The following is a 14,414-nucleotide window of genomic DNA, read 5'->3' as shown; positions in this document are numbered from 1 at the left end:
GTTGCATTTTATCAGGGTACCAATGAGAAAAAAATTTAAGTGCACATGATTTATTGGAACTATCACACAGCCACATAGAAAGAGGAGCCACCTCTTTCTTCTGATAAAGAGTACGCTTTGTAATCCCCCCAAGGTCAGGTGCAGCCTGAAGAAAAGGGACCCTTGGTGCATAAACAGAGTCAGTCCTTGGAAAGCAGGATCAGTTATTTATTTCCCAATAATTTATGACTTCTTCCCATTTCCTAGCTCACTGAAGTCTAAACACTGCTGAAGTTTTAGGTTTACGATTCCAGACGTTTAATGAGTATTGCAGTGGAACCACAGTGGATCCTTTTGAAACACCAAATAACAGGTTCAACTGAGTTCAAACTTTCCTAACAAAGAGAGGATCTCAATTTAGAATAAATCAATCTGGAAACCCAAAGCAAAGAGGCATTTTTCTGGAACTTAAGAGCAAACCAAAGAGAAATTGCTTTCACTGTAGTTACTGGCAAATTAAACCTCTACCTTCTCCAAAGTAAAAATGGCTCTCTGTATAGAAACCATGGGTGAGCACAGTTCTCTGCAAGGCCTATGCCTTTCTCCATTGCTCCAACCTGGCTGGCTGGTCTGTGAAGGAATTCCAAAAACTCAGAAGTTGCCCCAGGAAAAACTCCCTACTCTATGTAGAATGTGAATGGTCACACACTCTGTATATATGATCAGAACAAAGACATTTATTCCTTTGGGAGGAAAGCAAAGACCAAAAAAATTGACTGCTAATTACACAACTGCTGTATGAAGAGCAGGGAATAAAGGACTTCAAGCGCTTTACGCTAATTCCGTGGTTATGAAAATAATTGCTCAGTTCAAATTATTTTAACTAAATTAATTCTTTAGTGGATATTTCAACCAGTGCGACATAATAAAATAATTGTGTAATTAGCAGTACATTTTTCAGTGCTGCCAAGAGTACAGTCTCAGAATGAGTAACAGGAAGGAGTGGCTCTCAACCGTATCATGCGCGGAGAAGAAATGGGAGGTGGAGATAAAAGGAGAAAGTGAAACAACAGCAAATGGCACCCAAAAAGTCATTCTATGTGAAAAAAAAAGTACGTTAAGAGGTAAATGACAGCGTTTCCAGCCTCTTCACTCACTTCTGTTTGTTAAAGACATGTCTACATCAAAATCCAGCTCTGTACTATGATGAACAGACTCAGCTCCCAAAAACGGAGAGGACTTTATTAAAAATGTACTTCCATGTATTTAATTAAAACAAAACAAAACTTAATTTCATAGTATAAGCAAATTGTTTGGGATAAAGTTGAGTATGTGTGCATTTTATTTTTGTGAAATGGACTTTGGTCCCTCTTTTCATCTTCATGGTTAGCTTACTGTATACGAGGGAGCATGATTACATACACACACACACACACACACACACACACACACACACACACACACACACACACGTAAATCATTTAATCATCAGAAAACTCTTCTTTTTCTCATACCCAAGTGACAGGCGAGTAAACTGAGGCTTAAGTGAGTAAGTGGCAGAGTTGAGACTTTGAACCCAGATCTCTTTGTCTCTTAAGTCCACATTCTGCTACTTCATTCTTAACCCATCCCTCTTAAGGCGAGGAAAGCGCAGGAGGCTGAAGTAATCTGCCTTCCAGCATCTGATACAAGGGCTCAGTAAAACAGAAGCCAGAAAAAAGACTTAAATAAATGAGTATTTCTAAATTTTGCCTGGATTTTTGGTATGTTCAGAGATATCAGAACTTATCCTAGCAGCTCTGTGAAGGGCATGGATCTGACTGCCAAACAATTATCTTCAGGCCCCAAGACTGTGAGTAGAAAAGGGGCATCAAGCTTCATTGAAGCTGACAAGCTTGGGACTTGAAAAAAACGCCTCCATCTAACCTGGAACATCAACACCCCACTATCCGAATCATCAAAACACTCCAAAGACAACAAAGGCTATTGAAATATAAACAAACACAAATTCTACAATCGACATGCTTGTACTGATTCACAGCTGCCCCAGACCACACGTTCCTGAAAGGCAGGTTGAAGCGCTTGGCAACAATCTGACATACATTTGTTTGAAATCCCTTCATATTTAAGAGACAGAGCAAAAGCATAGCCAAGAGCAGCAGGGGAAGGGGGATCCCCAAGGGTTTAGGCTAGATATCAGTCTATCTAGGGAACTGTAAAGCTATGCATATGCTGACTGTCAATTCTCAGGCCCTGAGAAATGCGATGGGAATGGAAAATACTGAAAGGTTCTTCCTCAGAGAGGGGGGAGCCTGCAGCTTTCTAAGCATTCTGAGCAAAGCACATCTGCATGAACGGTGAGCACATAGCCTTTCCAGCCTGTTCTTAGCACCCAGGCGCCAACCCTGCCTGGAGCCTTCATTGTTACACAACAGGGATACACCACAGCAGGCGCATGTACCAAACAAGGGAGCAGGGCGGTAGGGTGTTTCCACAGTGCTCTGCTCTCTCAAAACTGGAACAGATCTTATTGGCTTGAGGCGAGATTATCTGTTAGAAGCTGAAGGTAGACATCAGGCATACACAAGCTGCATACACATAATGTCTCTCATGAGTTCATTATGGCCGGCTGACACTGCATTTCAACATCCAAGTAATCAGAGACTTTATAATAGACTTTCATTCCAGTTAAAGTTTTCAATAAATGTTTTTTATTGTTATTTATAACCTGTCCCAGGAAAAAATAATAAGTATAACATGAAAAGCCAACTGAGAGTGACCCTGTAGCACCAGCAGTGAGGCAGCTTAATATCACTGGGATTTGCATCCTATCAAGCTATTCATGCTGAGGCTGGGACCCTGGTGCTAATTTCTAGTAAATTTCATGCTTGATGTCTCCCTGTTGTGGGTCATTGCCGGTTCGTCTAAATAAACTGCTTCCAAATGGCTCTTCCATCTAAATATTCAGCCAGTTTTTATAATTTAATTTTGCATTATGCTGAATAGCCTTCCGGCCAGATAGAGCTCATTGGAAAAAAAGCACCAATACCATCTTGACGTGCTTTTATTTATTTATTTATATTTTTACTGCTTGAATTAGACCTCCTAGGCCGACTAGTAAAGAGGTTATTTTTCCCCCCTCCACTAATGTCAATTTTCAGCATAGCAAGAGCTGTCTCTAATCTTTTCCTACTCATTACACACAATTTTGGAGTCATTTTACCCACAGTGCAGTCGGCTCCTGGCTGTGTGTTTGTGTGCACTCAGGGATGGCATAATTGTTTATTTTCCCTCCCTGCATAATCCCCAGCCAGTATTGAAACCAAAACTGCAAACATCTCCCCAAGGGATATGGAATGACTCTCGGCTTTGGTCCCTTTACATGAGATAATACATAGAAAACATCCTGGCCTGCATGTAACTATGAAAGGGGGGTGTTCCTCCCCTCCTACTTTCACACTGATCTCCATCTTCCCCAAAGCTTATCTGTCTTAAGTGACGTGTAAACGGATGCAGCAGCAGCACCAAAATTCAGAAGACAGAGCTGGTCCTGCTCCACATCAGGCCAACAACTCGTTTTTGATCAGGGATGGGGGTGGGGGTGGGGAGTTACTGTTTAATGGGTATAGACTTTATGTCGAGGATGATGAAAAAGTTTTGGGTACAGACAGTAGTGATGGTTACACAACATTGTGAATGTCTTTAATGCTGATGAACTGTACACTTACAAATGGTTAATAGGATAAATATTATGTATATTTTACAATTAAAAACCCATAACTCATTTCTGAGTTCTTGCAGTTTCCTGTCACAATAACCCCAAAGCAGAGGGGCGGTAGGTGGATAATTACTTTCTCAGGAACCTAGATATTCTATTCTTGGGATATTCTAGTAGATCTGGTTCTGGCCCTAGGCTCTAAATTGTGCTACAGGAAGTAAGACAGGTCTGTGTTCTCATTTTTTAGCTAAATGATCTTGGGAAATTTACTTAACCTAAGTCTCAATTTATGCAAATTGTGGATAATAATATAACTTACCCCTTAGAGGTGCTTGTTGTGATGATTATGTAAGATAATGCATGTAAAATGGTTAGTGCAGTTTCTGGTGAAAAGAGCCCAATGAATCTGAATTGTTGATGCTCTTATGGTTATAGGGCGGGCAGCCAATCTGGGCCTGAGCCAAAATACGTCGCAGAATTAAAGCTTCCCCGACAAGCGGCACATCGCAAACTTTTGAGCTCTAAATTCGTTAGGACAAAGTAGCCAGGCTGACGTCTCCTAAGTAATGTCAGGATGAGTGAATTCTCAATGGCTCCCCAGAAGAGAGGTAACTAAGGAGTAATAGCATTGCCTTCTCTCCCAAGTCAATGTAAATCTCACAGCCAGGGAATCTGGGATCAAGTGAAATCTGATGCTAAACGCATCTCATATACATAAATGAAAGGGATTTCAGCCACCCCCTCCCCTGCCCCCATATAGTATCATCCTCCTTTGAACACTGTGGTTATTATTATTATTTTTTTACATCCTTATTGGAGTATAATTGCTTTACAATGGTGTGTTAGTTTCTGCCTTATAACAAAGTGAATCAGTTATACATATGCATATGTTCCCATATCTCTTCCCTCTTGCATCTCCCTCCCTCCCACCCTCCCTATCCCACCCCTCTAGGTGGTCACAAAGCACCGAGCTGATCTCCCTGTGCTATGCGGCTGCTTCCCACTAGCTAGCTATTTTACATCTGGTAGAAACACTGTGGTATTTTGTTTATACTTTATACATTATGGGTTTAACTTTCTGCACAAGACATTCTTCTTGACTCCTTCAGGCTTCAAGACTCTTTTCTGACTTATTTTTGTTTTCTGTGAAGTAGCTAGCTAGCACAGCTCCTTGCACATAGGAACTTAATAAAAATGTGTAGGATTGACTTATTTAACCTATACTCTCAATATCGCATGGTATTTCCACTGATTTATTATCTTGGTCAAAAAGTAACTCACCTGGAATAGCTTAGGAAAGTATACAAACCCTAATTTGCATGTACAGTCCATGTCTCCCCAAAGAAAGTGCAAAATGTGGTAGCTGTCCAGTAAATACAGACAAAGGGGACCTTTTCAACTAAAACAAAAAACAAAAAAAATCGCCCTACTCATCTACATTTGGGCAGGGAGGCTGGCCATACAGGCAGGGGTTTTCTTAGCCAGGTAAGGGAAAGTTGCTGGCATAAGGCGCTAACCTCTCTCCACACACAGCTGATAACCTATAAAAGGGTAACTTCCCCAAGCTTTTCCTCCCTCAAAGCTAGAGATGCTCCTGCCCCAAGCTACTTCTGGGCGCCTTACTGAGAGTTCATTCTTTCACATTTTACATGTCCTACCTCTGATCACTCCTTTCACTCCAGCAGTACCAACTCCTCCCTCCGTCTATTCCCCTAATCCATTCTAGGGTTTTCCCTGAGGAATAAAGTTGACACTTATCAGCATACTCATCCCCTCCCGGCATGTGGTCTCTGGCCTCCGCCTGGCCACGAATCTCTGGCCATTGGAGAGAAAGCTTCACAACTCTTGAGAGGTAGTGGGTGTTTCCCTGAACCATTCACATGGAGGATTCTCAGTGACTGGCAGTTCTGGCACTGAGCAGAGCCTTTATAATAATGGTCTAATAATGCTGGAGCCACAGGCCCAGGGCTGTTGTTGGATAATAATAAAACATATCACAAACCGCCACAAAGGGAAAGCCTCCGGTATAGAATTTGTTCGTTTTCTTCTGGTGACAGCTAATTTCAGTATCTATCTTGGTCATCATAGAGCATTAAAAACGAACACCAACAAAGAGTATGCCCAGAAAAGAGGGACAGAGACTAGGACAATTGTATTTCCCCAGGACCATCAGAACAGTCCATCACTAAGCTGTGAAAGCTAAATCAGCAGTCCACCTACATAACGCCTAGATAGCTCTGAAATTTTGTATGGAATTGTAAAAATCGAATCTTCCCATTCAAGTTACAACTCAGAAGATATCTCAGAGGGAGCATAATCGCCCCAAAACCTAGGCTGATGTGCTATCAGGACACTCATATAAACCCAGTATAAACCCTTCCTCCCCCCGCTGCAGTGTTCAAGGGAATCAGTGAGGCCCCTCCAGCCCAGGGCCAGGCCAATTACCTTTCATCCCACCAGAGAAGCCTCTCCAGTTGGCAAAGACCATCAGAGGCAGCCCTTCACGGTTGAAGTCCTTGATAGCCTGATAGGTCTTAAACGCAGAATCTGGGAACCAAACCTGGCCAGCCTGCTGGATTATCTATTAGGAAAAGCCAAAGAAGAAGACACAATTAACAACACAGTTTGAAGGGGAATCTCTCCCAGGAGAATAAAGTTTTACTGTTAAAAACTCAAAATCAAACCAAACCAAAGTTGTTGTTCATCAAGATCATCCTTGAAATAAAAAAGAAGAAAGGATCCTGGCTCTTTGACTTTGTTAAATACTCCTCTTCCTAAGTCTTGATTCCACCACCCACCCCTCCTTAGTCCAAAGGGGGAAACGTTACTGCTTCCAAGGAAGGATGCAGCCTGAGGCATCCTCCTTCTAGGCTTCCCAGGGCAAATTTAAGTGACTCGACCACACAGCTCCAAGCAAGCCCCCTGGTCAGAGTCTCCACGTGCTCTCACCTCTGTGCCTGGTACAGCTTCCCTGTACTGTTCTTAGTCAGTGGCGCTTGAGGTAGCCCTGCTGCATAAGCTCCTCTCATCTCCCTGACCCTTTGTCAGGCTGTGAAGACTTAATCCACCCTTTTGAAAAGAATGGGACTTCCCTGGTGGCACAGTGGTTAAGAATCCGCCTGCCAGTGCTGGGGACACAGGTTCGAGCCCTGGTCTGGGAGGATCCCACATGCCGCAGAGCAACTAAGCCCGTGCGCCACAACTACTGAGCCTACGCTCTAGAGCCCACGAGCCACAGCTACTGGAGCCAGGATGCCACAACTACTGAAGCCCACGCGCCTAGAGTCCGTGCTCCGCAACAAGAGAAGCCACCACAAGGAGAAGCCCGCACCCTGCAACTAGAGAAAAGCCCGCGTGCAGCAACGAAGACCCAACGCAGCCAAAAAGAAAAAAAGAAAAAGAAAGGATGGGCTGTGGCTTTCACATTTGGTGTCGGGGCAGAATTCCTTATTAATTCCAGTAGGAGCTCTTCCACGAGTGCTTGGACAACCAGGACCAGTGGGCCCTCAGCATCATCTCAGCTGCCTTTCTAGAAGACCACATACCCAACAAAAGAAGACTGTTTTCTAGCAACAACAAGACCACTGTAAAGGCCCATTTAATTTTTCAGGCAGAATTTAGCTTGCGGTCCATTTCGAGTCATCTTAAAAGTGAGCTCGTGATGGTCTGAAATCATTAAAGGCTGCTGGCTGCCCTTTCCTCTAAAATTGGTGGTTTGCAATGCTCCCAATATATCCACGGCTCTGCAGAGGCGGAAACACAGCTCCAAGCATGGGCGCTCAGGGTACTTGAGGTGACCTACCTTGGCTTCAGAATCCAGGTTTGCAGGATCAGCTGGGATACTTAGTTCCACGGTTCGGGTTTCCACGGCAACTACTCCCACGGGTATTCCTCCTAGCCTGATAAAAAATGAGCCTCGGTAAGAACCCAATGTATGTCTACATTACAGCTAGTCATTTATTTTCCAATCCTACATCAAAACATTGATGGAGGGGGATGTGGAAACAAATATAGGGTCAGGGGGAAATCTGACTTTTCTGGGGGTAAAATGTTACTCTACAGATTTGGTAAAAATGGTAAATTTGGTAAATATGGAGGGAAACTGCATATTTACCAAATATGATTGGTAAATCATAACTGGTAACTGATTCTGCCCTCAGGATCACTCCTATTCTCCACCACAGGATAAATTCAAACCAAGGGTGGTACCAGGGGAGCCTCTGCATTTAGACTCAACAGCCTGGTACGTGTGTGAGATCTTGTACACACACACGAATGAACACACACACACCATCACTGTGGTTGCCAAGTGAAATTTCTCAGTTCACCCTACAGCATGTCTTTGGTGAAGATGAAGGGAAACAGTCTGAAAGGCAGTAGGAACCTGAAACTTCATTGCTGGAACAGACCTGTAGTTTTCTATGGAGTATTGATAACGTGGTTCCTGGTAAGATCTGAGGGTACAGTAGGTCTTACCATTGGGCGTGTGGATGGGGAGTATGCAGGTGTGTTACGGGGATGATGAAAAACGTGTGCCAAGTGTAGGGAGGTGGTTGAACAAGCCCTTAACTTTCTCTTCCGTTGGAAAAGAGCAGCGGGACAGGGTTAACCTTCAGAAGTCATCTTGGTTGAATAGGTGATCTATACTGGAAGGATAAATTTAATCTCCAAGCTCTGTTAATTTAAAAAAACTGTTCAGGAGCTCAAAGCCTCTGCATCTGTACTCCATGATACCCTCCCACACTTGGTCCTCATAAAGATTTCCTAGTAAAAATCAGGAGGAGATCGAGAAAGTGAGTGTGAGTGAGCCTGCAAGGTACAGGGTGAGTCCTCACTCTGGAAAATGTGATTCAATCTTTACCTTCTCAGCTGCATTCCTTGGGGTTGGGGCTGGAACGGGTTATAGTCTCTCATTCCCCACAGCATCTCCATAACAAACTTTTCCATGAAGGATGGTCTTTGGTTGTTATATTGGCTACTGGAAATGGATCCTTGTCATCACAAGAGGCCTGACAGGGGCCTGAGTGGGGACCACCCACCCCCTTGTCACTTGCCTGCACTGAATCAGAATCAAAAGCTCTCTAGACAATCAGACAACGAGCAGAAGGTACACAGGAGGGTTTAGAAATATTTCTGTTCACAATGATTAACAATCCAACTGGAAACTTGTAATTGCAAAAGCCACCCTAAATCGGTAACTTATAACTTATATATTAGGGCCCACGTGACCTAATAAAGAACATCTTTATCCGAGTATTACAGTTATTTATTGAACTTGAAAACAGCTCAGAACAACTTCTGTTTTCTATTATACTACATATAAATTTTATCAGGCTAGCACATGAAGATGCTGCATCTTGTTTTATAGTGTGTCCCTGGACAAGGTGCCATGGAATAATAAAAGACAATTTACAGCCAATAGCACACATATTCCAAACATACATACCAAAGATGAGTTTTGGCAGCACTTACAGTAACAATCCCAGAAGAATACATTTATATTTATTTCGCGAAGTGCCATTGCTTTTGAAAGAAGCTAGCTCCATTTGTGCTTTATATACTTGTGACCATGTGTATGTGTTTGGAGTAAGAAGCCCAGAACTCATCAGATGGAAAGAAAGAAAGAAGTCAGAGTGAGTGCCGCAATAAACAACGGCAGAGCTAACCAAAGCCAAGCTTGACTGAACTTGCTCACAGAACAGTCCTGCTCTTCCAATCATAAGTGTAAAGCATTATTCTCCTGTTTCCCATGGGAGGATCTTAAAGACCTTAACAAAGGTCTCACTTTCTCGGTCATGTTTTTTAAGGACGGGAAAACTGAAGCAGAATGGTTAAGAGACACAGTCTCAAAAAAGTTGCTTGTTGTGTCCTGTGAAGACTAACAAACCAGTAGGTCCTGAGTGGGGGGGCTCCTCCCCAGTGGGAGTTCTGCCAGGCACAAAGAGTAACCCTCACCGGGACTCGGAAGCCTGCGGTGCGGCAGAAGCCTGGGAGGCCGGAGAAGATGGGAGCTGGTCCCTGGGAGTCTCGGTCCGGGCAGACTCCAGGCTGAGTCTTACTCAGAGCCCCAGTGAAAGATCCCGCCTGGTGGGATTTGCCATCTGATGGCTCCTGGTCGCTGGCAGCACAAGGCGTGCTGACCTGCTGGACGGAGAGCACCACAAAGCCTACAATTATTTTCGAGGCTGGAATCTAAATCTCAACCCAGTGTGCATGTTTGAGAATCTTGGGCAGGTGCCACTTTTCACAAGGATAAAGAAACCTGATTGCCCCTGAGAGGAAGGTGAGCTCCAGACGTGGGTCCCCAGGGCGGCGAGTCTCCGAGGTGCAGAGCCAGATTAAGATCAGCCTCGGCAGGTGCTCGTTACGGCGAGCCTGGCAGATTATTTCGAGCAGAGCTCGCTGTTGAGTGAAGCACTTCTTAGAGTGGGTATTAAAATTTAACAGAAACTTCAATTTCCCCCTTGAAAACTAGAGGTATCCCTGCAACCTATTGCAGCTTATTTGACCCACTCCTGTTTCAGGTAAATTTTTTTTTTTTTTTTTCAATTCAAATCTGATGATAAGCTAGTACAGTGCATTTGTTACTTGAATAATCTCAATGCCATGAAGGAACTTCTTCCGGTTACACAGATCTTTTGGGTGGGTTACAGAAAGAAGTAGATGAGTCTGATTCACTGGCCATCTACTCCTGAAAGAAAATGGTCTTTGGGGGACAGAGTGGGGGTCACTGGTGAGCTATGGCTATTGTGGTTGGGCTGTACAGCCCCAGAGAGCTTTTCTTTCGGTATTATGAAAAGGAAGTGTTGCCAAAAGCAGACTTCAGATTAAACGCATCATTAGAGTGACACGCTAAATGACCACTGGGAACCAGTGCTCCAGTTATGCTGCCTTGGGCATGACTATAATCCAGTATGCTGAGAAAGTTTAGACAAAGAGAACGTTATTGGTAAAAACCTATACAGCCCTTTCTTTTCTTGTTTTTAGTTGGGAGGAAAAAGAGCTTCCAAAACAAAAGAGCTCTTACCTGGCTCTGCCAACTGCCACCGTCTGTGCCCAGGGCTGCATGATCTCCGAGAAAGAGCCATAGTCAAAAAATCCACTCAACCACTGACCTTTCTGGGCTACAGAAGGGAAAGAAAGAAAACAGAAAATTAAAATGGTCAATTCATTCAAAATACGCTGGAATTGGCAAATTGGAGGTTGGATTTGGGGGGTTATTTGTTTTTAAACGTATTATAATAGATGGAAACATTAGGCCCCTGAATGTTCATCTGCCTTCAGACCTCATCTCCTATTTCATTTGCTAGTCTGAATAAAAAGAATCATTCATCAGCAAAAGCATCATTTATTGTTAAACGATGGGGTTCAGCTAGCAGAGAGAGTTTGCGTCTTTTAAATAAATAACCTGGCTTTTTTCAAAACACCACAAACATCTGTCAAAAGGCAGCCAAGTCATTAAAGATGTTTTCAAGAAGTGTATTTCTATTTTAAAACTTAGCTTACAATTTTGTTTGATTCCAATGATTTTCTTTTCATGGAAAGCTGAAGACAGCCAAATGATAAGTATTAATGATCAGATGAGGACCCAAATTTGAGGAAAAGAAAAGGGACTCAGCTTCTCTGCTAGAAAAGCAACAAGATACATCCACTTTATTTACTGCTCAGAAAGTATAATCTTACGACAAGAAAGGGCCATGCCTGTATACTCTTGATAGGAATCAAAAATATAATGGTTCAGATGAACACACTTAATGTCATTAACCTCCTTTGTGCATAGAATTTCCTTCACTGGCAAGACACATAAACTTTCAGCATCTTAGTTTAAGATAACTTCTGTTCCACAGGTATCCATGTTTGACCAAGGCCCCATAAAAGCTTCTGCAAATAACTGTTTCCTGGCTGCCCTCTCGGCTTATAGTTTCTCAGCAAGTCTTCTAATTTGAACATGGCCCTCCGCCCCCTAAAAACTCAAGCCCAAAACCAATTAAAAGTGGAGATCCGAGCAAGCTAACCTCTGCTGACTTAAACAGGATGGAGAGTGTTTTATCAAGACTCAACTTGTAATTACTGTGTTCTACATTCCTTGCCTCTATGGCCCCAGTGTAAAACGTGATCATCCATTTCAAAATTATCTCTCTATCATGAGCCCAAAGCCGATCGTTTAGATTCTGGTCTCGTGTTGGGCATCAGGTTTGAAGAATATCACGGCACTATCTCCTCTAATAAATGACTTTAACTTTTCACCTAGGAGATATCTGCTTTAACTTATCACAGGGAATCATCTGCTTTCTTTAACGCTTCCACTAAATTAAAATCTGAAGTCACTCGATTTGGGAGCGAGTGTTAGCTGCACAAGAGACAGCAGGATGAATTACTAGGGAGTCGATGAAAAAATATTATCCAAAACCCAGAAAACTTAGTTTATCACAAATTCATTTTATTCTGTGGATCTCATTAATAATAGCCAGGATAATGCCCATCTACACACACACACACACACACACACACACACACACACACACACACACACACACACCTGTTCACCCCATGAAAGAGGGCTCAAATTTTGATAAAGGTTCTAAACCAAACTTCTAAGTACATCAGGATATTGAAATTCTAACTTTATATGCTTGGATCATTTGACGGTTCTTACTTCGATAGTAATGATTTGGAACCACAGAATTCATTTCAAAATGGAAACTGTTTTTCTTTCAAACCCCTCCTGTCTTATATGTTGACTGACAGAGGGGAGTCATTAGTGGGCGATGGCCATTGCAGGTGGGCTTTACTGGGCCTCCTCAAAGAAGAGCAGGTCATGCTCAATTCAGATGCAGAACTTAGAAGCCAGCTAACATGGCATCCCGTAATTCCCAGGAGAACACTCACTAAGTCTTGTTCTGAATTCTGCCAGAAAAGTCCTGTATTTTAAGGCTGACAGGTATCTTAGGTTCATAGTTCTTATTATAAATCTTGGTATAAAAATGAGAGGTAGGGAAAAAGATTAATACGGTGATTTTTCTGGTGATGTAAGAAAAAGTATTTAGTTTTATTAAGATTAACAAGAAAAGGCACTGAAGACAACAGGTAACATTTTAAATTAAAGTCAGCCCTCCTCTGGTGATTTTTTTACACTATCTATAGTTAGGCTTCAGATTAAGCCCAACTCCTACGTACTAGCTGTGAGACCTTGCCCAAATCACTTAACTTCTCTGAGCCTGTAAATGGTCATCTCTTCTTATCTCTGAGCAGTAGCAAGTCCAAATAAGATAGTGTGTATAGAAGTGCTTTACAGGCCCACCTGGCTTAGTGGGTGCCCACAAAGGTTTATTAAGTCTTCCTTATGAAGACTTCTTTCTCTTTCAACAAAATCACAATGACTCTTAAGTTTAAGGAATTATCTTCTGCATTCCATTCTTCTTTTAGATATAGCCTTTTTGGGAGGAAATAGTTGCAACAAACATGGAAAAAAGAACAAACGCTTTCTCAAAAAGCCTAAAAAAAATAGATTCAAAATGTAGCAGGGGGGTTTGGGGCTTCACAAAAGAACTTCCCACTAAATAAGGTTTGTTAAAATCGCCAAATGGATAGACAAACAAGAATGTACATTTGCCTTACGTGGAGTTGCCTCTTTTTTCCCCTCTTTTTGTTTTTTAAGTTTGGTAAAATCAGCCCCAAGACAGAGGGATATATTAGATAAACATGGAGGGAGGGCTTGTTCTTACTCGATACAGTTTTATCACATTAAAAGTTCTGCACAGTCTCTTCATGAATAAATCATCTTACAAAGCAGCCTTACGTTAATAACTAAGGCACAGATCAATACTATTACCAAAATCATATGAGAAGAAGGGCGCATGCAGGGTGGGTGCCCAGCAACAGCTTGCTGGGAAGAGTGCAGTCACACTCTATAGTGAAGGGTCTCAAAGACCTTTTCCAACACTTAGCTGATCAATCTCTGTTTATAGAGACTAGATGGTCAAAGATTCTGGTCCTGTAACTCTATGACTTTATGGCTTATATTTAACTGTTTTAAAGTCTTTGAGCCCATTAAATAGTAAGTGCTCTAATAACAGAAAAGAAATGTATTGATGACTCCAGTGCTTATGACTCAATGGCTGATTTCATGCATTTTTCATTTGTTCTTGAAGGATTTTCCACTTTTTTCTTCAGAGAGCTGTTTTTCAGATTTCCCTCATTTCCAGGTACTTCAGTGGCTTTGTTTTCTTTGTCATATACTATTGTGCAGGAATTGGTTAGTGATTGAAAGGAAGGCTGGAAGTTTGAGGGCCAGGGCGCCACAGACCCTCAAATGTGTACATACTTGGGTGGGGACGGCCTGCCAGCATCCAGCGAGGATCATATGGAGTCTTTGTGGGAATAAACTCGATGACTCTATCTATAGGATCCTTGGAATTCAGGAGAGGAACTGAACTGTGTACACTCTGAAAGGAGATTGGGGGGGAAAGAGCACAGCGGTCAGTGAACAACTCCAACTCAGCAACGATCGTTATGGACAAAGACAGCAGGGACCACATATGGAGTCACACCCGTTAGTCCCAATCATCAGCTAGAAGAACCCTAATCTCGAGCCACGCCCTGAGGAACATGTACAGCTCTCAAGTCTCAGGTAGGAGCCTGGCAGAAAGTGGGGCATTCTGACTCCTGATTTCAGTGTGCCCAGGCTCTCCGGGAAGCTCCCCAGAGGGGTGGATAC

The 14,414-nt window shown here is 42.7% G+C and overlaps 1 protein-coding gene across 1 annotated transcript in view; it reads right to left on the bottom strand.

The window, feature by feature from the left end:
* The window catches only part of LOC309975939 (acetyl-CoA carboxylase 1-like), a 59,321-nt gene that overhangs the window by 26,727 nt on the left and 18,180 nt on the right, over nt 1-14,414 (bottom strand). The window contains exons 4-7 of the mRNA XM_082861305.1: nt 14,022-14,142; nt 10,725-10,821; nt 7,500-7,596; nt 6,143-6,278 (exon numbers count right to left, since the gene is read on the bottom strand). Coding sequence (XP_082717431.1) covers nt 6,143-6,278; nt 7,500-7,596; nt 10,725-10,821; nt 14,022-14,142 — 451 coding nt within the window. The remainder of the gene's footprint in view (nt 1-6,142; nt 6,279-7,499; nt 7,597-10,724; nt 10,822-14,021; nt 14,143-14,414) is intronic.

The sequence above is a fragment of the Leucopleurus acutus genome (assembly GCF_964270905.1).
Source record: "Leucopleurus acutus genome assembly, chromosome: 19".
NCBI lineage: Eukaryota > Metazoa > Chordata > Mammalia > Artiodactyla > Delphinidae > Leucopleurus > Leucopleurus acutus.
Note: the sequence above shows the minus strand (reverse complement) of the source record. Positions and strands in the feature narration are given on the sequence as shown.